The 22573-nt window shown below is 31.6% G+C and overlaps 2 protein-coding genes and 1 long non-coding RNA gene across 4 annotated transcripts; 1 reads left to right on the top strand and 2 right to left on the bottom strand.

Moving 5' to 3' along the window:
• Positions 1-3448: 3448 nt before the first annotated feature.
• On the bottom strand, positions 3449-7034 carry LOC144561215 (LEAF RUST 10 DISEASE-RESISTANCE LOCUS RECEPTOR-LIKE PROTEIN KINASE-like 1.1). The gene is made up of 4 exons (XM_078310324.1): positions 6205-7034; positions 5281-5313; positions 4711-4971; positions 3449-4417 (listed from the first exon to the last, which is right to left on the bottom strand). Exons 1-4 carry the CDS (start codon positions 6905-6907, stop codon positions 3486-3488), a joined length of 1929 nt encoding a protein of 642 aa, XP_078166450.1. The 5' UTR covers positions 6908-7034; the 3' UTR covers positions 3449-3485.
• Positions 7035-10228: 3194 nt separating this feature from the next.
• LOC144551305 (putative F-box protein PP2-B2) lies at positions 10229-12588 on the bottom strand. Of its 2 annotated transcripts, XM_078299333.1 has the most exons (5): positions 12141-12585; positions 11740-12047; positions 11276-11394; positions 10589-10779; positions 10229-10509 (listed from the first exon to the last, which is right to left on the bottom strand). In XM_078299333.1, the coding sequence occupies exons 1-5, from the start codon at positions 12184-12186 to the stop codon at positions 10487-10489; spliced, it is 687 nt and encodes a 228-aa protein (XP_078155459.1). In that variant the 5' UTR covers positions 12187-12585; the 3' UTR covers positions 10229-10486. The 2 variants fall into 2 exon arrangements, with proteins under 2 accessions (XP_078155459.1, XP_078155391.1); XM_078299265.1 differs by having other exon boundaries at positions 10229-10779; positions 12141-12588.
• Positions 12589-20301: 7713 nt separating this feature from the next.
• On the top strand, positions 20302-20874 carry LOC144551446 (uncharacterized). The gene is made up of 2 exons (XR_013510827.1): positions 20302-20464; positions 20541-20874. It is a non-coding gene; the product is annotated as an uncharacterized LOC144551446 (long non-coding RNA).
• Positions 20875-22573: the final 1699 nt, after the last annotated feature.

Genomic DNA, 22573 nt, shown 5'->3' on the forward strand with positions numbered 1-22573 from the left:
TCTTGCATGGAACCTAGTAAAAGATAGACGAAATGTTATTCCTAATATTATAGATTAACTATTAAACAAAAAATAGTAAATAAAATAAAGAAAGAGCAGACACTTGTTATTTACAAAATAGAAAACAAAAGTTAATAACTTTTTTAAGTAAAGATTTGCAATCAAGATTTTTCTTGTGATTTTTCATTGAGAAAAATAGGAGAATATTCCAATTCAATTTAACAAATGTAATCTGCTACTTCTTTGAAAATAGTTAACAAACTCCCACTCATTAATTGGTTTTAAGTAACACATGGAATGATCATAATACCATACGAAAATCTAGGTTGCCTTGTTTGCCACAACTACTCAATAGGACAGTCATAGTGAACTAAAGAAAGCTTCTTTAAATTAGGATTTCTATCTCTAAAATTACAGCATTTCTATCTCTAAAATTTTATGGATTTCTAATTAGTAGTTACAGCATTTCTATCTCTAAAATTTTATGGATTTCTAATTAGTAGTTACAGCATTTCTATCTCTAAAATTTTATGGATTTCTAAATTACTGTTAATCAATTATTAGAAAATAAAGCCTCTAAAATTTCTAAATATTTATATTTCTGAAATTAATTTTCGAGTTTCTATTAATTCACATCAGCAATAAATTAAAAGGATCGGAAGAAGTAATTTGAGCGAATCATTTAACCAACATGGCATTTAGAAACAGTTTCTTAATAAGAAACTAAGGTACATCTTAGAAATTGAAATTGAAATCACCACGTTTATTAGAAATTCATAAAGTTCCAGAGATGAAGATGCACTTAGCATGACGAAATTGAGAATCTAGTCCCTTGAATTAAAATAAGAGGGATCCACTTACACTCTTTTTTGGTGACAGCGGATTACACTCTATATTTTCAAAGTCCAAACAGTTGATCCAAACCGTTCAACATGATGGATAAATCAAAATGTTCTTGCATACCAAATTTTATATTTTCTTGTTTTTTTATTGTTACTCTTTATTAAAATGGGTATAAAAATTCAATGGTGCAAAAACAACATCTTTATAAAATACTTAATTAAATAGTAAACAAATTAAAAAAAATGTAAAATTTGATCTACAATCATATTAAATGATTTGAATTGACTATTTAGACTTTGAAAATATAGGGTGTAATACAGTATCACTAAAAAAAATGTAAGTGGATCCCTCTTAAAATAATTACTATTTTGCCCAAAAAACCGAATATGTGAGCAACGCAGAAAGAGATGAACAATGATCGAATATGCGGTGCACGGTCAAGATAAAGAACACCTCAATTAATCATCTCTAATTTTTAGGTTATATTTATTTTTTCATACTTCGTCCTTTTAAGGCCAGCCAAACAAAAAACTTCATATTTTAAAACATAATTATTGGAAATGAGGTAAAACATAATTATTGTTAAAATTTTACAAAAAATATGAACTTTTTTTCTAAATAAGTTGATACTTTGGTATTTTAATTTAAACCTATCTATTCATCAATATTTTAAATATAATTTTATATGTAGTTAAAAAATTGTCATGCTTATTCAAGGTGCTATCAGTGGAGTAATTTTTAAAATATTAAGTTGTAATTTTAATAATTTATTGAACAGAAATTATCATCTGTCAAATATATGTTATATTTAATAGCTTTGATCATGAAAACCGGTTTCAAACAGTTAAATAAAATCCCATTTCAAATCGAAAGAGAAAATTTGAAAAAAAAAAAAAAACACCCATCACAAATCAGCGAGAAAAAAGTGTAATAAGCTATGTTGCATGGATACGGATACAGGGATTGTATCGGATACAATACAGATACGGCGATATAGTAATTCTCAAAAATCAAGGATACGATACGCTTATTATATTGTACTATTTTTATTAATTTAATTATATTATTAATTCAACACTTGTATTATATAAATTAGATATAAAAATTTTAGATATACATTAAATATAGTAGCTACTAGAATCAAACATCAAAGTTGATGTAGTGCAATGATTGTACTGTATGCCACTAGAGTGCAGCTCTAGAGTTTGAATCTCCTCGGGCGCAATAAAAAAAAAGCATTTTTTGGCGTGGTCCATGCGCAGTCTATATCCTGTGCGCTGATTTATGGTGGACTGCAGGTATCCAGACACACTCTATGTGCGGTCTACACCCTGTTAGTCGCTGGTTTGGACTGCAGGTATCCATATCCAGACGTATCCAAACCCAGTGCACGTATCCTGGCCATATCCAGAAGTGACAAGACCGTATCAAGGGATTAAGGATACACCACGTAAGCCGATACGTATCGTAGCTGTATCGGGCACGTGTCCGTGTCTGGTACGTATCCGATACGGGTACGGAGCCTATATTGAAGTATCTGAGTAACATATGTAATAAGCTTACACTAACTTGAATTGCTCATTTTTTTTTTTCAAAAGAATATTGAGCAAGTAATTTGGTTTATCCCAAAGTTCAAAAAGAACAAAAGTTGATTTAGATTATACTGGTTAGCTCTTATAATTACACTTGGTAAATCTAGAACTAAAATAATTAACACACAATCTTGATTCAAGACAGAGATCTATTGCCTAAAATCAGCTAATAAACAGGAAACATAATGGAAGAGAAGTATTTTTTTTAGTGTGCAAGAAAAATACTCTGGAGTCATAAACTTGCGACGTCAATAATTAAGAACTACAAAATTAAAAAAACGGTGGAGTACATAAATAAAAGACAATAACTTTTTACTTGTTTATTTTTAACAAATTATCTTAAAACTCGCATCTGATATCAAAAGGAAAGAAAGAGAGGAAGGAAAGGATATAATAAAACATAAGTGAACTTTAGATTTTTAAATATTACTATTTTAGTGTTTTTTAATATATTTTATATATTATAGAGTTATATTTGACAAATATGTGAGTTCTTACTATTTTAAAAGATAAATATGTAATTTCTAATTTTGGACTGGGAAATACATAATATTAAAACTTTAGAGGGGATACATGAAATTTCCCTTAGAATTATAACAGTGTTTGCATACAACTCTTGTGTTGCATCAAGCAAAACAAAAAAAAAATGACAATGATGTAAAATTCAACCAGCAATTCACATTGAATAAGAAGTGTCATTGCCATAAATAATACAATGTATTACTCTGCACCATGCATTGCCATGAATTGAAGAACATATATAGTACCTATTATACTAAAAGTAAATTCAAATTGCAATTTTTTCTTAAAAAAATCGCCCGGAGTATCTCAACTAATGAAATTAAAAGACACCAAAAATAGTGAAGTGCATTGGAAAGCAAATGTTCAAAACATGTTTCTAAAAAAATTGAAAAACTGAAGTGATTACACAGTGCAGATATAGTTCAATTCCTACATCATGGAGTTCATAATTTTTTTTTCCTGAATACTTTTTCTATTTTTATATACAACCCCCCCTAGTTGTAATTGAACAGCAAAATTGTTAGTACCTTATCCGCTAGTATTAGTTGTCCCAGAGCTAGTCTTCCAACTATCAGTCATATTATCAGAAGAAATATTTGTTTCACACTTTAACAGATAAGTTTCTTCCTGTATCATATTTTCTTTAACCATTTTATCTTCCTTATAGTCACCTTTCTCTATCACTCTCAGTGTCTCCAAAACCTCCTTTATAGATGGTCTCATTTCCCTATCAGGTTGCAAACATCGAAATGCCAGCTCAGCAACCAATGAAACCATGCACCGCACGTCCCAATTTGAACTGAACCCGAGAGCTGGGTCCACCAAATCATCCAACTGACACCTCTGTATTTTGTTTAATGCCATATTAGCAAGGTTGATCTCATCTTTGCTCCTGCTCATATCTACAGCCGGTTTTGATGAAATCAACTCCATCAAAACAACCCCAAAACTATACACGTCGCTCTTGTCAGTAAGATGATAGCACTGGTGGTACACCGGGTCGACATACCCAGGCGTACCCTGAGGAACCGTCGAAACATGAGTCACATCCAATGGGAACAAACGCGACAAACCAAAATCGCCAACCTTGACATGAAAACCATCATCTAGTAATATATTTTTCGTCTTGACATCTCGATGAATTATCGGGGGCTCAACTGCGTGTAAATACGCAAGAGCATTCGCCGTCTCGATAGCAATTGATAGGCGAACTGACAAAGTTAATGCATTCTCACTAGAGCGGGGCCCGTGGAGGTGATCATAAACAGTGCCATTGGAGACAAACTCGTAGACAAGAAGCAGCTCCCGGTTGGAGCTTGCAGTGCTGCCATAGAGGGTAACAAGATTTGGGTGGTGGAGACCGGATAGAATTTCGACTTCGTTCATAAATTGCCTGATGCTTTTGTAGTTGTTCTTGTAAAGGAGCTTTACTGCGACTGTGCGTCCATCTTTGAGTTTCCCTAAATAATTTTCCATTGTTAATTGTTAGTCACTGATTAACAACCTCATTAATATCCATTTTTTGTAAAATATTATAAGTGCTCCAACAGAAATCAAGCCCTAAAAATAGAGATATTTTTCTGCAAAATAATAAAAAAAATTCAAAAAGTTGAGAAAGCATTTAAGAAAAATAATAATAATAATGAATGAGATCAATGTTGAATAAAAAAGCCAAAACATTCACCTTACATTTTTTTGAATAGGTAATATAAAACATTACCTTATATTATTACAAGTCATAGTATTTAATTACCTTTATATACAATGCCAAAACCTCCATTACCGAGCTCTTTTGATTTACTAAACCCTTCAGTTGCCTCCCGAAGTTCCTCGTAAGAGAAAATTTGAGTGTATTCAGACCCAACTATCTCCGGGTCATGAAAGTATTGATCAGAAACTTCTCTTTCTACAAGAAGCTTTGACGATGATGAGATCAATCTCTGTTTCTTGCGTTTGTAGAAGAGAAGTAACAAACCACCAAATGCAAGCACATTTGCGAATCCCACAACGCATCCTGAATGGTAATCAAATCAAAGTGAGAATCGTATCAAAGGGTAATAAAATGTTTAAAATTTCAACATTCCGTAAGCAACCATGTATAGAGGTTTATTGAAGTTTCGTAGACAACCATGCTAAAGTTTCTTTATTTCAATTGAGAATATCAAAGTATTAATTAATTTGCATCCAAAAGAGTTAAAGGTAGTAACATGAAAGGTGCAAAACATAAGGGTCGTATTGAAAGATTCATAACATCATGTAAAAAATGGTAAAGACAACTCGTATATTTAGTTTAGTCTAAAACTAAAAGAGAAGTGATACTTGCCTATTATGATGATTCTCCATTGAGAGTGCTTCTCTGCAATATGGATAAAGAAAGAAATGTCACAAATGGATCTTCAATTTAGATAGACTTCATACATTCTTTTCAGTGGAGTGAAAGCAAATAAAATTTGGAAGTACAATAACTGAAATAATTTAAATACAGTTAAGTAGCAAAGAAGGAAAAATAATATAACTAAATAACATGTCAGTAAGTTATTGTCTTTTTACTCTGTTGATCACAAGCTATAACCAGTGTGCTGTTAGCAAAGCAATTAGGCTTAGATTTATTATAAGAAAGTGTAGTTTGACATGAGATTGGGAAGCAGGGGGAGGGAAACAGAAGTTATACCTATGTGCTATTCCTATAACCTAAAATAATTTCTCATTGCTTGACAAGGACCTTGACAAAAATTTGCTACCAGTACCGCCAGTAAATAAATCATAACTGCAAAGACTGATGATAAGCAAGAGAGAATACCAGTACTAGAGGTAAAATCTTATAGAATTCTTATGCTAAAACATTGAGTTACGAACGAAGTAAAAGGCTTTTGATTTGATTTTAAAAGGGAACAGAATAATTGACTACAGGAAAAAGGTAGCCATCCTTTTCAAAATTAAGGTATGGGAAAATTTGAGAATTTTTCACATGAAACTAAGACCAGAAAACATTCAAAGGGAAATTTTAGAAAGAAAAAAGAAGGTTAGCTATTATTGTAATAATTTTGAAGAGTCATAGGCTTGAATTACTTTATTAGTCAAAAGTATCGCATATTATCTCTATTATAGCTGTTATGTCAAGACCATATTAGTTACTTGTGCCAAAGGGGAAAGACAAATTACACAGAAAATGGACATGTCCATAATTTACAAAAAGATTAAAAAGAAAATTAACAGGATAAATTGATTAAATATGCAAGCTACTAACCTTTAAAATCGTCATGATTGATAACCTCTGTCGAGTTTCTATCTTCATGATCAGAAACCTCTGTCGAGTATGCAAAGCAACCGGGTCGTGCAACAAGTTCACCTGAGTAATTAGCTGATAGTAGAGAAAGCTCTGAACTGTCATTTTTGAATGACAAAATGTACTCAAAAGATTGATTAAGGGAACTATGGGGCCTCGAGCAATTCTTCGGAGATTTATCATCTTCATCAAGAGACGGCGAGTAGCTAAGTTTGTAATCCTTTCCAAATATCTTGGGTGGTGATTCTATCTGATTAGGATGGTTAGTACATCTCACAGAAGAAAAACTACTATTCAATAACTCATAGTTGTCATAGTGGAAGTTATTGACAGGACTAGAAAAATTAAAATAAAGATTACCACAGCCAGATTTATTAAAAGAACTACTAAGGTAAAGATCTTGAACCGTAATGGTGTTGTTGCCATATGAGATGCTTTCCAATAGGAAGTACGAACTTTTCAATAAGAGTATTGGGATATTATTGCCACATTCAATCTGTATAGAACCCAGTTGGCATCTAGGGTCCTTCATAGAATCTGACAGAAGGTAGAAAGGAGGCTTAATTTGAATAGAAGGATCACATGGAAGTGTAGTATTACATGAGTTGGAGAAGCAGGGAAGGAAGAAAATGAAAAAAAAACAAGCCAGTACTGAAACAGCCATTAAAGGTGGAACCAACTGAGATATTATGTTATAGGCTTACTATTTCTAAACTTTGGAGAAGACAGAAGAATACATACATGCTATTCTTGCAACCTCTTAAATAATTTTCCACGGAATGACTATAGCGTACAGTTCACTTCATACTGGGGACTTAGCTGACCTTGACTGGGATATTGAAAGATAAGTGGTTAGGCCCTACAATTTTGAAAAAAATATCATAAAGAAGGTTGTTTAGTTTAAATGATATGCATCTTTTTCACTACCCAAAGCATGACTTAAATCTAGGATAGAATTCATAAAAAAAAAGAAAAAATAAATAAAAATAAAAATAAAAATCTCAACATTAACTTTTAAGAATTCTCATGGATGCAAGTCATATATAGTGGAAAAGGACTCTAATTTAATTTCACAAGGGAAATAAAGCATAGATGCTAGAAAAAGGTAAGCTATAGTTTTTTTCCCATGACTTTAGTCTGGTTTTCTGGTGAATAATTCCATGTTATTGTAAACATAAGTATTCTTTGGGCTTAAAAGATATATAGTTCACCTAAGTCAAGGTCTTTTCTAATTGTCATGTACAAAAGTGTTTCTTTAGCCTTTACCATAATTATTCTAAACTTCACATCACCTTCCAAGAAAATATAACCAAAGAATAAACCCATATGACAGTTCAGATTAAAATGGACAGTTAAAATACACCAGAGAATTCTTGACTTTGACTTAGTTTACTTAAAGTATTCTTGACTTTGACTTAGTTGACTTAGTCAACGTCTTCTTGACTTTTTCTTAGTTGACTTAGTCAAAGTCTTCTCTTGTCATTATCTGAAAATGACAACCTCATTTATTTTCCAAGGATTAGTTTTCTTCCAAAATATAAACATTTTGAGGTAGCTAGACATGCTGAAAAAAAAAAAAAAATTATTGGGACGCTCTGAACAGTTGTGTCGGTAAAAAATTGACATTGTGTTATTGTTGAGATATGGTGTCAGGGGATTATGCTTCTTCTTTTTTTGTCTTTGTATAGAAGAACAATTTATTATATATATATATATATATATTATGATGTTTTATTAATGTAAATTGCTGCTTTTTTCCCCAATTTTAACCAATTTTGAGGAAATTTACGAAATACCCAAAAGTATTTGTCTTTGAAGGCTATTTATTTAATCTTACCATAACTGTGTGATTTTAACATTGAGGATTCACCGAATCATCAGATCTTGAATTGACGGTTATGATTATCAGAGATCATCCAATGTCATTAAATGAAAGTCAATAAATCAGTGACCAAACTTGACTTGTTATTATCGTCCTTTTGAATTTGATAACATAAAAATCTGACTTGATCACAACACGTATTTACATCCCTGTTCATATCATGTAACTTATGGGTATATTTTATATGAGAAGCGTACAAATACCTTCATTTTTTGTACCTCCACTATGCCTTTATATTTAAAATGTTAATAACTCAAAATTTAAAATATAAACATAAAAAAAAACTATTAGATGTGATCTATATGATTTTCACTACGTGCTCATAAAAAAATATTAAATTTTGATTTTGTTTTTATGTGAATCAATAAGTTCAAAAATGAACGTCAATAAATTATCCACATCAGTACATTTTTGCGAGTTGTTGATGACAAACACAACAAAGTTGAAATATGATAATTTTTTACACATGCATAGATAAAATGAAATATATCATATCTAACGATTTTACATGCAGCACAAGGTTATCAATCTGAGAACTTCACACCTGTAACCAATTATGGTTAATATAAAGTGGGGCTTGACCCCTCTTGTTTCCTAAAAAAAAAGAAAATCTAACGGTTTTGTTTTGACTTTTATGTTTTAAATTTTGAGTCATTAAAGTGTTTAAAAATGGAGACATGGTGGAGGCATTTAAACCCTCCTAATTTTATATTGTAAGAATAGGTTGCATTTGCTAATTCTAGTTTGGATGATAATTACCGATTATTAACAATAAGCATATAATTAAACTTGCATGGCTACAAAATCATGTTTAGTGTAGGCGGTTAGGATGATCATATACACTCTTTATTTATGATCAGATACAAATAACATGATATATGAGCTGATAAAAACATGAGCAAACAATTTTATGTATGAAATTATTCTCTTTCTCACATTTTCAGTTAGCACATATAGTACCATATTACATTGTTTCTTTTGCAAAACAATATTTGTTATTTCTCTTGACTATGCTAATTAAAATCTGTTTGAGATCTTGGAGGAAATTAATAGAAAACAACATATATTTTTTTCTTTATTTAGACTATATGGAATTTAAATTATATAATTAGTTCAGAACCTTTATAGCAATACTAGAATTAAACAATATCAACCATATATATGATTAATTTTCGTTTTACAAAATAACAACCATATCAACCATATATCTTTCTTTAAATTTTGCTTTTAGCTTTTGTTTAGTTTGACACACTTGGCAAATTTGGTATTCATTAAGTCATTAGAGATAAAAATTAATTTTCAGATTAAACGGGGACCATATTGTCATTACTTGACTATGAAGTCCTATACCCACAAAAATGCCCTTGATCTTTCCAAATTTTATATAAACCAAATCAACTGGTTTCATAACAGGTTACCTTCATTTCTACTCAATTGTGTTACCAAACTCAATCAAATGGATTCTGTGTTCATGGATTTATATGTTGTAAATGAGTTAAAACATAATTATAATTATAACTTTAGACATTTTTTTTTTGTAAAAAAGACGATTTGGTGTTCTAGACTTATCTTAGAATATGCAAATGCATTCATTCATTGAGGAGTTTAATACTATTTAATATGTCCAATACATTTGAAAAAATGTCATGCTTCATAAATGTATTCAGTAGTGTTCTCAGTGAAGGAATAATTTTTAAATGTTGATTTGTAATTTTAATAATTTTGTGAGCAGAAGCTATCATCTGTCAAATATATGTTATATTTAATAGCTTTGACCCTGAAAACCCATTTTGAAATGATAGTAAAAAAAAAAAAATTAAGAAACTGAAATCCCAGATTAAGAAAAAAATGCATAAAAAAGTGTTACAAATCAGTTATTGAACTGCTCAGTTTTTCTTTTTTTAAAAAAATTCTCCTGAGGAAGTAATTTAGTCATATCCCAAAGTGTTGAATCAGATTATGCTGATTAGCCCTTATCTATCAATATATATGGTTTAGGCTTGATCTACTTGATTAGTGGTTCAAATAAACCAAGATCAAGACGGATAACTTCCAACAAACTATAGGAAAAGAAAAGAAAAACGCAAGCATCAATTGCAAATCAAAGATAATTTTGTTGCAAAGGACAGCATCTATTTATCCTTTAAATTGCAATTACCATTACAAATTTTGGGTCCAATTTTACTAAATCAAAGTCTAATTCATAGCGAATTCAGGTTTTACGGATCATTGAATCAACACTATTAGCCCTGATTTCCATACCTAAGAGGAGTATACAAGGTATCTCATCGCCTTCAGATTTTTGCAATTTAATTTTCACCTTTTCATCCTCACCACCTTTTACATAAAACTCCTCTACCTTCACTTCCATCCAGCGATCTCTTCTTCGCATGGGCCATTCCACGTCAGATCTCAAGTTGCATTTAGGATGCAAGCACACTATATTATATGCATTCACCATACCTATCTCAACACTGCTTTCTAGAAATGAGGCGGGGATGCAAGTTCGAAATTCATAATATGTGCACCGGTAGATGAGATATGCTGTATATGTAGTCTCTGCCGAGAGGGTTTTGGTTGCAATTCTACCACTAAATGCCATAGCATCTTTATTTAAAAAGCTATTGAAGCAGAGCTGAACGGCTTCTGAGAACCTATAAATTAAAGGATTATCAAAAGTAAGCTAATTTAACTTATAGACTATGATTTTATCTACCAAATAAAAGAGTAGGATTCAAATGCCTCAATCATGCCTCACATCCTTATCTTTGTTTTAATTCCTAACAGTTAATCCAAATAGCTTAACATGATCACCATATTAAAATGTGCTTCGAGACCAAATTTTATATATTTTGGAAATTTTTTACTATTTTTTAGATAAGTACAATATCATTGTTTTTCATAAGATTCTAAACCATCCAAAAATAGAGATTTTGTACCTATTTGAAAAAATAGTAATATTACCCACAAAAAAAAAATTGTCTTTAATATGGATAACTTGTTGAGCAGTTAAGATCAACTGTTTGGATTTTGAAAACAGAGATAAATATGTGCGGTATGATTGGAGCACAAAAACAATGGAGCATTTCAAGTTTTCAACCCTACCCCAAATCAAGAGAGGAAAATGTAGGTAAAAAAAACAAAGGAAACCTTGAATTAAAGAGAGGGACCCATTTCCAGAGGCAATTGCTATCAATAAATGACATGCTCATTGCTCGAGCCGAAATCGTGAAACACTTTGCTCCACTTGATTTCTCCAATCCAAAAGCCTAGGTATCCCCAAATTATAAACAATATAGTCAACTGAACATGAATAAATAAAATAACTAATAACCCTACAAGAAATTCTAACAAAAAAAATCATGGATAAAACAAGAGAAGTTACCACCGAAGGATTGAAATTTCATAATTATTTAAAATAGAAATTAGACAAGATATTTTTATAAATGAATATATTTGTTGGTTCAATTAGACAAATTCATATCCAACAAGGGCCAAGTGTACAATTTTTTGTAAAAATGGACAAAATTGTACAATAAAATATTGTTTTCACCAGAGCCCCCAACTGTCTGACGTCCCTTCAAAAAAACAACTGATATCAAATATAATATTACCATTTTGCCCCCATAAATTGGCACAGGATGATCACAGAGTCGAAAGAAAAGCTCCTTTTTCGAGGCATGCTCTATTGGCACTATGGCATGAGATAGGAAAGAGGCATAATCTGATGGTAGGAACCGCTGCCAAGTGGCATCTGAATCCACCATTGATCGAAAGGTAGGGGACACGGAAGATAAGACGCATGCGCCGCGCGGAGTAGTGAGAGAAAGCAAATGTGAGATGCAGTCTTGCAGTAATTGATTGTAATTCCTCAAGATTGTTTTCTTCTCACATTTGACAATTTCTACTTTTCTTTTTTTGGCTTGAATTATGAGTTCAAATTATATTATTTTTGCTATTTTACACAAATATTAAATTTTAAGGATTAAAGAATCATGACAGCACAAAATCTTACCAATAGGAGATTCGGAATCGACGTGCTTTCCAGATCGCAGGAACATGTTTTGAGAAAGAAGCACTTAATCGAAGAAAACCCTAGAAAAGAGTGGAGAAGATCTATTCTATCCCATTATATTACTTCCCAATTTAAAGGGTAAAATGGTCACTTCATCTTTTAAAGAAAGGCCCATGATAAACTTTAAGTTAAAATTTGCAAAATAAAATGAAGGGGATATAAGAAAGGCCAACTATTTTGAATTGAGAGCAGCTCTAAAACTAGAATTGTGATCAAGTAAAATTGAATTATAATTTTTTAATAAATTAATAAAAAGAAGTTACTCGGAGTTGTGAAAAGTGGATTTTGAGGTAGTCCTCGTGCATGAATCATCGGATGTATATTTTCCAAGTTGTGCCAAGATTCCTCTCCTCAGAGCTAGGTAGGGAAGAGGCAATAGAAGTATAGAACCTCTCTCAGCACTTTATAGGATTATTGTTTGTGAAAGGAAATTTATTCTTGATAACACATCTCAAATTTGTCTTATATTTTGTTTGTAAAAGGAAATTTATTTTGTTTAAACATAACAAATTTAGATGTGCTAAGCGGCTGATATAACGCATGGTTGAATTAATTCTATAGATGCTAATACAGAGGCTAATATTTTGCCTTGGTCAAAAGAAGATATAGCTTTAAATGGATAGATTACAAAATTGATTATTAGATTGTGATCATGGCAAGAAATAATTAAATTATCGGACTTTCTAACTTAATTTCAGTAAGAAAATATCTAACAATAAGATTTGCAAACAGAAAAAATATCTCATGAATTGTTTGTGATCGTTCGTTTTAAGTCTAATGTGCTAAATTCAATAGAGAACCACAATACTACATGATTTTTTTTTTGTGGAATTCATTTGAATTTAATTAGCGGATTGGAGTAAAAAATTTCATGAGATTGAGTAGTTGGTATGTATTTTATTGAATTGCAAGCAATTGGTATATATTTCTAAGTAGTATATGCTGAACTGGTAATAACACAATAGGTTTTACTGGGTACTGAGACAGATACAGTGATGCCCCTTTTGAAATTTTGATTAAGTAATTAATACATGCTTATGCATTACATTCCAAATTTAACAAAAGAAATCTAAAAGAATCGATGAACCAACAAAAACATAGATCAAATAAAAGGATTATTACCATTTCTCCACCGTGGATTAGTCATGTCCGAAATGAAGCTCTTTCTTAGAGGCAGGAATGATCGACGGAAGGAAACCATGCCACGTGGCATCAGCATCTGCTGTGCAATCCCACGGTAGTTTCTCCATCTCCCTAATTTGTTCCTAATTTCTCATTTCGTTTAAATGAAAGTAAAACAAACCCTTTGATTTGAGGGGGAGGAATCAATTTCTTTTGAAGAGCACCACACGGATATGTTATTTATAATACTAAAGTACCTCAGATTTTGAGTTTTAATCTGGACCGTTCTATCTCATTCCTGATTGGCTCGGATTTTGATCGGACGGTCTGAATCGAAAATCAAATTGTGAGTTACTTTAGGGATGATCAGAAGCGTTTTATATAGGGAAGTTTGGAAGAATTCCGCTCTTTGCTCATGGATCAAAATTTGGGCCTTGGGCCACCGACATTGGGCCTCCAGGGTACTGTCATCCTGACATAGGAAACAACTGACCTGGCTGTGTGTATATAATATATGGATTTTTTTTTAAATAGAATTCCTTTAAATTTTTTCAACGGAACAAGTCTTGGTTGGATGGATTTTCGAAAACTAGCCTCCACGGATCCCTAGGATCGGTGGAGCAAAAAAAACCTAATCTACACTGGTCCTAAGAACCGGTGGAGCCTGTTTTGCACCAGCCACAGATATACTGCACCAAAGGCCACACCAAAACCTCCATCGATCCATAGGATCGGTGTAGCTTCAAAAAACATCTCCACCGGTCCTGTGGACCGGTGTAGGTTTAGGATTTATCAACACGGGGCTATTTGAACTGTATTTATTTGAGTACCATTTAAGCTATTTGAAGCTAGGTGTAGGTTTAGGATTTTCTGTGGACCGTTCAAGCTATTTGAAGTGGATTTATTTGATAACTATTCTAACTTCGTATTTGTAAATTGATTCGGTCCACAGAAAATCAATATTTGGATACTAATTGATTCATTTGAGTTACATTCTAACACTGGGCTTACACGGGGATTCATTTGACTATTTAAAAGAACCCTACACCGATCCGTAGGATCGGTGTAGAAAAAATATTGATTTTCTATGGCAATGCTTTTCCGGATGCGAAAATGAGTAAAAATTGACTCCACCAGTCCCTAGGACCAGTGTAGGTTGGGTTTTTTTTGCTGCACCGATCTAGGGATCGGTGGAGGCTAATTTTCAAAAATCTAACCAAAAAAGGCTTGTTCCGTTGAAATAATTTAAATGAATTCCATTTAAAAAAAAAAATCTAATATATGCATATTTGCATTTTACACGTAATTATGTTTTTACTGTAGATATACTGTAGTGCTACAGTATCCCTATCTCCGTACTTTGTCCGAAAAGATGGTTGCCTAACAGAAGGCGTGTAGCACTCAATTTTTTTCAAATTGAAACTTTTTTCAATTTCAAATTCCAAATTTTGAAAAAAATATTCTGATAGCCCCAACGCTTGGGCTTCATCGGTGCCATCTCCGAAATTTCAAAACATTGTTGCTTCACTGTGTTTTTACAGTGTTACATCGGTGCCCTCATTCATTTTCCAAAACATCATTGCCTTTTCTTTTCTTCTTTTCTTTTTTTCTTTTTTTCTTTTTTTGCAGTGTTACATTGTTGCCTCGCTCATTTTTTTTTTTTTTTGCAGTGTTACATCAGTGTCATCTCTCAAAGTACAAAACATCGTTGCCTCGCTCTTTTTTTACAGTGTTACATCTATGCGTTCTTTTTTTTTTTTGGACATACATACATACACACACTCCATATATTAATAAGTGTCTGAATGACATGAGCAGTAGAGATTTACATAGACAATTTCATCAAAGTACCTGGAGGTCAAATAATTCGTAAGTAATGTAATCTTAAAATAAAGTTTAATTATAAAAACATTACTAAGAACTTATACCTAAGACGACACACCAACAACACATGAACACATGGTATTTCAATAAGCTAAGGCATTATACCTGAAGTTTTGCTACGTGTAGAGGTGCTATCGGGTCGAGTCAGGTCCGGATACTATTATATTTGGACCCGTACCCTAAAAGTGTTCGGATCCGAATTTCGATCCATATACTTATTTGTTTCAAATCGGGTCAGGTCCGCATCTGGAAACCTAAATACCCGAAGATATTTCGGGTCCATTCTTTCGGTTCCGGGTAGATAGAAACCCATAACTTGTTTGTAGATTATTGGGTCCGGTTCGAATACGGAGCGGTTCCAAATCCGGAGCGGGTATATATCACAACTCCAAAGCATTTGAAAAATCATTTACATTTAAATATAATAATTTCTTAAACATCACATATCATAAATCATTATAATATAAATTCAAAACTACTGCAAAATAAAAAATATACTATTGATTTTGTTCATAAATAATAAAATATATCATACTACATAACACAATAAAAAAAATAACTCTATGGTTGAAGAAGAGATATAATTTTTAGAAAGTAAAATATTAGAGATGACGATTTCCTTTTCTATAGTTCAAAAAATCTATGAATGAAATACTAATGATTTATAGAAATGACATATCAATAAGAGCAATAAATTTTCATTATTATGCAGAGGATGTTAAGGCAAATACTAAAAGATGTATTCATAGCAATAAATTTTACTTAAAAAATTAATGCGACTGTTACGGAAGGAATAAATTTGGTATCCATATGTGTCACACCCCCGATCCGGAGGTGCGACGATGCAGCCGCATCATTTTATCATTCAATTTACTCAACACAAGGCATGAATCTTTTTATGCATTGCCAATAGCATCCATTATTTTTGCCACATCCCAATTTATTTACAATAATTATCTGACATTTTATAGTGGATGATGCTAGAGATATATTCTCTGCACCCTGTCAGATATAATAAACCCAAATCTCATACCTTTAGGTGGCCTTGCTGTCAATTACCCAGAAGCGCTCTTTATCTTCGTATAATAAACTTGTAACCCACAAGGGGAAATGAGTGAGAAATAATAAATTATTTCTCAGTGCTGATTGCCACTCAGATTATTGGATTCGAAGGAAATCCATATTCAGAATGAAATCACCGCATGAGAAATTATCAGTTCAGTTCTATAATGACGAGTGCAAATGCTCAATAACAGTATCCAATTGAATGACAAAAATTAGATAAATAAATCAGAACTCTAGGAATCTTATCAGAATAAATGGTTTGGGTCAAAATCTTTTAAACCATAAAGTTAGGTAACGTTTGGGACCTAATCTTTATAACTACTAAGTCTGGTAACGTTTGGTTTCTTAACTTTACAATTTCTAGTCTGGTAACACTGAAAGATATCATACATGTATCTGTCGTGTCAGGGCTTATACCATTCTAAATATCCTGACACCTGATTAACGGAAACAGTACGAAATCAATATCACAATACTGTCATTATCAGAAAGAAAATCAATGATAAGACGTTACCACAGTTCATTAGTCTTACAGTCACAATTCACATTTATTCAATATCCCCTATCCAACCGGTACTGGATTCAGTTGGGGCCATTCACCATATGCGCATAAGGGTCCTGGAGTAAAGTCTATTAGCTAGCTAGACTTTACGTATAATAATCCTTTTTCTCCACTATATGGAGGTTCAAGGATTTCAGTATTCAATATTCATTCAATTCAATCACTGTGGTCTCAATCAATCATTTGCAATAAGAATAAACCAATCGATAAACAATATCAACATGACAGTCAACAGATTTACCTGTAATTCAGTTCCAGTTGTATTGGGCTATGCATATGATGCAACAGTTCAATCAATGCAGTCAATCAAATATTCAAAATGCACAGCGAGTTACGATTTAACGATTTAATTCCTAGTTATGAATCTCAGACTAATCCAATAACCTCGCACCTGATATTGTAGGGCAAATAGAGCGATCAATCATTGTATATCAGTTGTTCCGAACAGTCCTGTCAAGTCTCATTCCACAGTATATATGCCTATAGCATAATTACATATTCTCGATTAACACTCATAAATTATCATTACGAAACAATATACATATAGTAGTAATCAATTTATGGTTGATTAATGACATTATGTATTTATTATTTTGTCATAATTCTTTAATTAATCTGTATCAATTTCCAGTCTAATCAATTAAAATCAAATAATATCATATTTCAATAATTGTGGTTCAGAACCCCATATGAATCAGCTAAACAAATTTTCTTATAACTCACAAATTTCCTAATCTCTAATTTAACCTTATAATATTTTAAGGTTTAAGCTTTATATCCATAATCGAGAATTCAATTAATTATATAATTCAGATTCGGTAAAAGAATAAGAAGAATGATCCATAAAATAAATTCATCACTTTCAAGATTAAATAAATTTTCGTTTCATTTCAATCATTATAGAAATTAAAGCTATGCACTTGAGTGGTTTAACGAGTTCCAAATCTTCATATCATATTAAATTAAAAAGGAAATAGACAGAAAGATACCGATAGATTTTCTTGTTGCACCTAATCACTAGCTTAATTTCTTGCTCAATTCAAAAGCGGCATATATATATATGTGCTAATCAAGCTCAAGAGTTCAATCATCAAAGAATCTTAATTCATATGAGAATAAAAGAAGTGGAACATGAAGGGATTAGAGGAAAACCCTCTGTTTATTCTTTTTCTTCTTTTCATTCTTTTCTTTACGGGAGAGAAGACCCCCAATTAAGGAACTAACTAGGTGGTGTTTCACTCACCACATGCCTCGTGGCAATGGTGCCACCTTGATCAATTTCTTTTTCTTTAATTTAAGTTTTCCATTTTATATATTTAACCTTCAAAATTTTCAAGCTTTTCAAATTAGTCCAAATACTAAAAAGATGTCTATAATTAGTACTAGTTGTTTAATCCTTTATTGTATCAGTTAATTTGTCTGACTTAACAACATATAATTGGACAAAGTAACTTAAATATATGATGTTATGCTTAATAAAATGATACTTGACACTAAAATGCAATTTATTCTATAAAAATATCTTTAAGCATTTCGTATATTACTTTCAATCATTAATTCCATTTACATATTTTGCATAGTGTTACAATATGTGTGTATAAACATAGTGAATATGTGACTGCATTATATTTTCTCACATTCAAGTTGTGAAAAAGTACTTGGCTCACCACGGCTTATGCAAAAATTAATATGCAAAGTTGTATTTTTATATATTAATAGTTATTAATATGTATTTTATCGGGTATTTATACTGGTATCGGGTCAGGTTCGGTTATGGGCCGGATAATTAAATGAAACCCATATCCTACCCATTACAGTATCAGTTCCGGTTTGGATCCGGATTAGATATTAAATTATTAATTTTATAACCATACTCATAATTTAACCTTTTATTTTTTTTTAAACCATACCATATCCAAATTAATCGGATCCGAATCGGTTCCGGATCAAATCCAGATAATCAGGTAAAAGTAGCACCTCTAGCTACATGTACGCTCACTTGGCCTTTGCTATGTCGATGAGACTTTCTCTCCATGTGAAGTTGATAGGGTGTTATGCATGAGTAAAACTAGGGTTTTCTTAAGCTCACTAAGGTGTTTAGTGAGCTTAACTCAAAAATATATTATATTGGTTTCAAACGACAAATTTAAGTTGTTGAAATCCATCTATTTTACAAGTGATTAATTACATGCAAAGATTTTAAGTTTTCGAACTATTTTAGTATAAAGTCAAGCGGTCAAATTAGAAGGTTTATAAATTAATTTTAGTGTATTCATTTTTTAAATATTTTTTTACCACTTGACTTTATACAAAGTTAATTCAAAATTCTAAAAAATTTATATGTAAATTAATCACTTGTGAAGTAAATCAGTTTTAATAGTTTGCGGTTTGGATTTATTGTAATTTGTATGTAGAATATATAATATAATCGCAATTCGCAATAAAAAAAGTACATTAATTGTGAAATCTTATATTTACTTGCCAGAAAAACAAAGAATAAATTCACATATTAATTTTAAAAAAGAATATATTTACATAATCAACACCAGCACTCTGTTAAACCTTCTCTTCTGGGCTTAACTGCTCATGAAATTTATTTACATTATCTTCAGTATTATCCAGTTTGTAATAAACCATTAGCTTCTTTAACATCCTTGTCGAAAATGAAGAATGCGTAGAACCACGCTACTACTAGAGATCCACACATTCCCCAGACGATGATTTTTAAGCTCAACGGCATGATTTCAGCAACCCTGTATACAAATGTTGTGGTAAGGAGAGTAGTTAGAACCCAAACGACAATCTTCAACTGATGTTTGTGCTCTATCGGAGCATCTGCACCGAGATTCTCGTGTATTTTCAGACAAACAAATAGCAACGTCAGCTAGGCATAGCACGGAATAACAAATGCCAAGTCCCACGGGTTACCGATTGATCTACATATGGCTTGGACTGCATTGTAAGTAAGAAAAAGAAAGCTGATAGTAGAGAGGAAATCAAAACGTTTCCAATGGTTATCCTGTTCTCCACAGGGAACTTCGGCTTGTTGGGACTTGGGACTTAGCGGGAGCTGATGGACTGTTGCTTTTGAAACCCATCGATCCGTGATGGCTGAATGATGATAATGCAAATGAATGAAGGCGATTCCTTTTTTGATTTTAAGAGAAGGAGAAACTGTCTGTCTATTTAAACAAAAAATTGAAATATTGACGCGTTCGGAATGATGTAAATTTCCTGTCCCCTTCCTATATATATATTGTGATGAACAGAGGTCGTTCGTAAGGTATCTAGGTCAAGGTCAATGCCTTAATGGCCCAATAAATATATATAAAAGATTTTTTAATTCAGCAGCAGCACTTTCCTTATAATTTCATCTATGCGTCAGAAACAGTATATAATAAATTTATAAAAGCGTGAGAATAGTCTGCAACTAAATCAGTTGCACATGTTCGGTGCTCCCTCCTTGGACCTTCTTAGACTTTAATCTCTCTTAATTCAGCCAAACACAAATTCTTTAAACTGAATTAAAGCAACTCCTTAGGTTTGAATTCTTAAGACGAGTCTACTGGCTCCTTAACTAATTTGCCTCCTTTGCAGCTCTTAAACCCACTTCGCATACGAAAATACCCTGGTAACTCCTTAGACCCACCTTTATCTTTTATAATTTTCTATTCATTTCTTCTTCTCAAATCAGCACACATCTCTAGACACGGGAATAAAATCACCTTTTCTTTCCAACCATGATTGCCGACTCTCGACCAAAATCCAAATCTGACATCACAGGCAGGTTCTCCTTAAGATGACCCCACATGCTCTGTTCTTTCTTGAGGAAATTGCTAGGACTTGAAGTACCACCTTGTGCAAGACTACTAGATAATCTTTGGATTGGTGAAGATGGCATGGGATAGATTTTGCCAATTTATACACTTCCATTTTGAAAGAATTTGATTAATATAAACCGTTTGTTTTTACTGATTTTTGAGTTAATTAGCCATTAATGGCAGATTTGAGGCTAGTAGACTTAGTGCTTGCTTGCTTGTTTGTTTGAACTCTCGTTGAATTTAGTAATTTTGCTCAGTTTCTTTTCTCTTGTCTTGCTTATTAATTGATTTCTTGTTGTATTTGGTAATTTTGCTCAGTTTCTTTTCTTTGTTCTTGCTTATTAATTGATTTTTTGTTATCCTATAAAAATATGGTACTCTTGATTTTTATGTGATTTGCAGTGATGGGTATATTGGTCTTTTACTCTTCTTTTATAATAGAATAGATTTTTTTATTCAATGATCATCTTTAAGCTGGGTTACTCTTGATTTTTTTTTATGTCATTTGCAATAAAGGGTACTATTCGGTAAGATGGGTAGGCTTAAATTTTATGCTTCACTAAGGAAGAGGTTTTTAGCAAGAGAAATATTTAAGAAACTGAGTCTTTAGTTTTCTTAAGGAAACTCAATTGCTTAAGCCATATAGAATGGGTGTTTAAAAATTGGGGCAAGCTTAAAAAAGTGGACAAAAGAAAACTTAAGTAAATGATCTTAAGATTTGCAAAGGTGCAACTGAGCGAGTGTTTGACAAACTTAAGACTCCTTAGTTTCCTAAGAATCTTCTATATATTTAGAAGATGGGCTAACTTGCTTTGGGAATTGAAGATGGTATTTTAGTTCTTGTTTATATCTTTATTTTTAAAGTTCGAATAATCAATTCGAACCTTTCATCATAGTCTTCATATTAAAATGTGCTTAGAAACCAAATTTTACATTTTTTTTAAACTTTTTACTTTTTTTTTAGAATTTTTAAAAATTACAACTTTTCATTCAATAAAAAAAATAAAATATTCAGTAAAGCAATGATTTTCAAAAATTCTGAAAAAAATAGTAATTGTTTGTTTGAATGCAAAGTAGCTAGAATTAATTGTTTGTACTGTGGGCTTAATTATATATTCTTCCTGCATTACTTATTTTCTCTATTTTAAAGGATGAAAAAATATTAATGGAGGTAGCAAAATATTAAAATGTGATACGTACGTATATCAAATTTTAATTGCTTAATTATTAGTTTCTTATGATTATGTATAATTAATGGCATAGCTTTTCTTGTTTGAGCAACATAATTAAAGCAAATTAAAAGAAGCAAATAAGGAAAGTGCACAATATCTGTCAATAAATCTAATTTAGATTTTTTTTACATGGATTTCAAAGACACAAAAATAAAGAAGTAATGTGCCAATGAAGATCTAATTAATTATATTTTATTTCCTTCATTTGTAAAAATTTATAAAACGTTTTGTATTCACAAAGGAAAGTGATTGATGTTGATCACATAAAAGATAAAAAGTCATTTAATTATACTTTAATTATTTATTTATAGATAAAAATTAATTAATTTTAGTTTACTACGCTGTTGCTTAGCATAAATATTGATATCTTTAATGAATGTATCGTTCTATAATTTTTTACTAATATTTTCTAACAAAGAATATAGAAAGATATTTTATTCGGTATTATATTTTACTTGATATACATGTGAATTTTAATTTTGTTTTTTATATCTCTACGTGTGAATAGTTTCACTTCACAATTACCCAAATATAAGCGTTTTATAGGAAACAACTAGCATTGAGGCCCAAAGTCGTTGGGCCTTCTGCCCACAGGCCACTCATTCTGACACTGGAAACAACTGACCTGGGCTATGTAATAAATTTATATCCTGTCGAGTACCGGACAATAGAATTTGAGTGAGGCTA

This window comes from Carex rostrata, chromosome 1, assembly GCF_964058835.1.
Source record: "Carex rostrata chromosome 1, lpCarRost1.2, whole genome shotgun sequence".
Lineage (NCBI taxonomy): Eukaryota > Viridiplantae > Streptophyta > Magnoliopsida > Poales > Cyperaceae > Carex > Carex rostrata.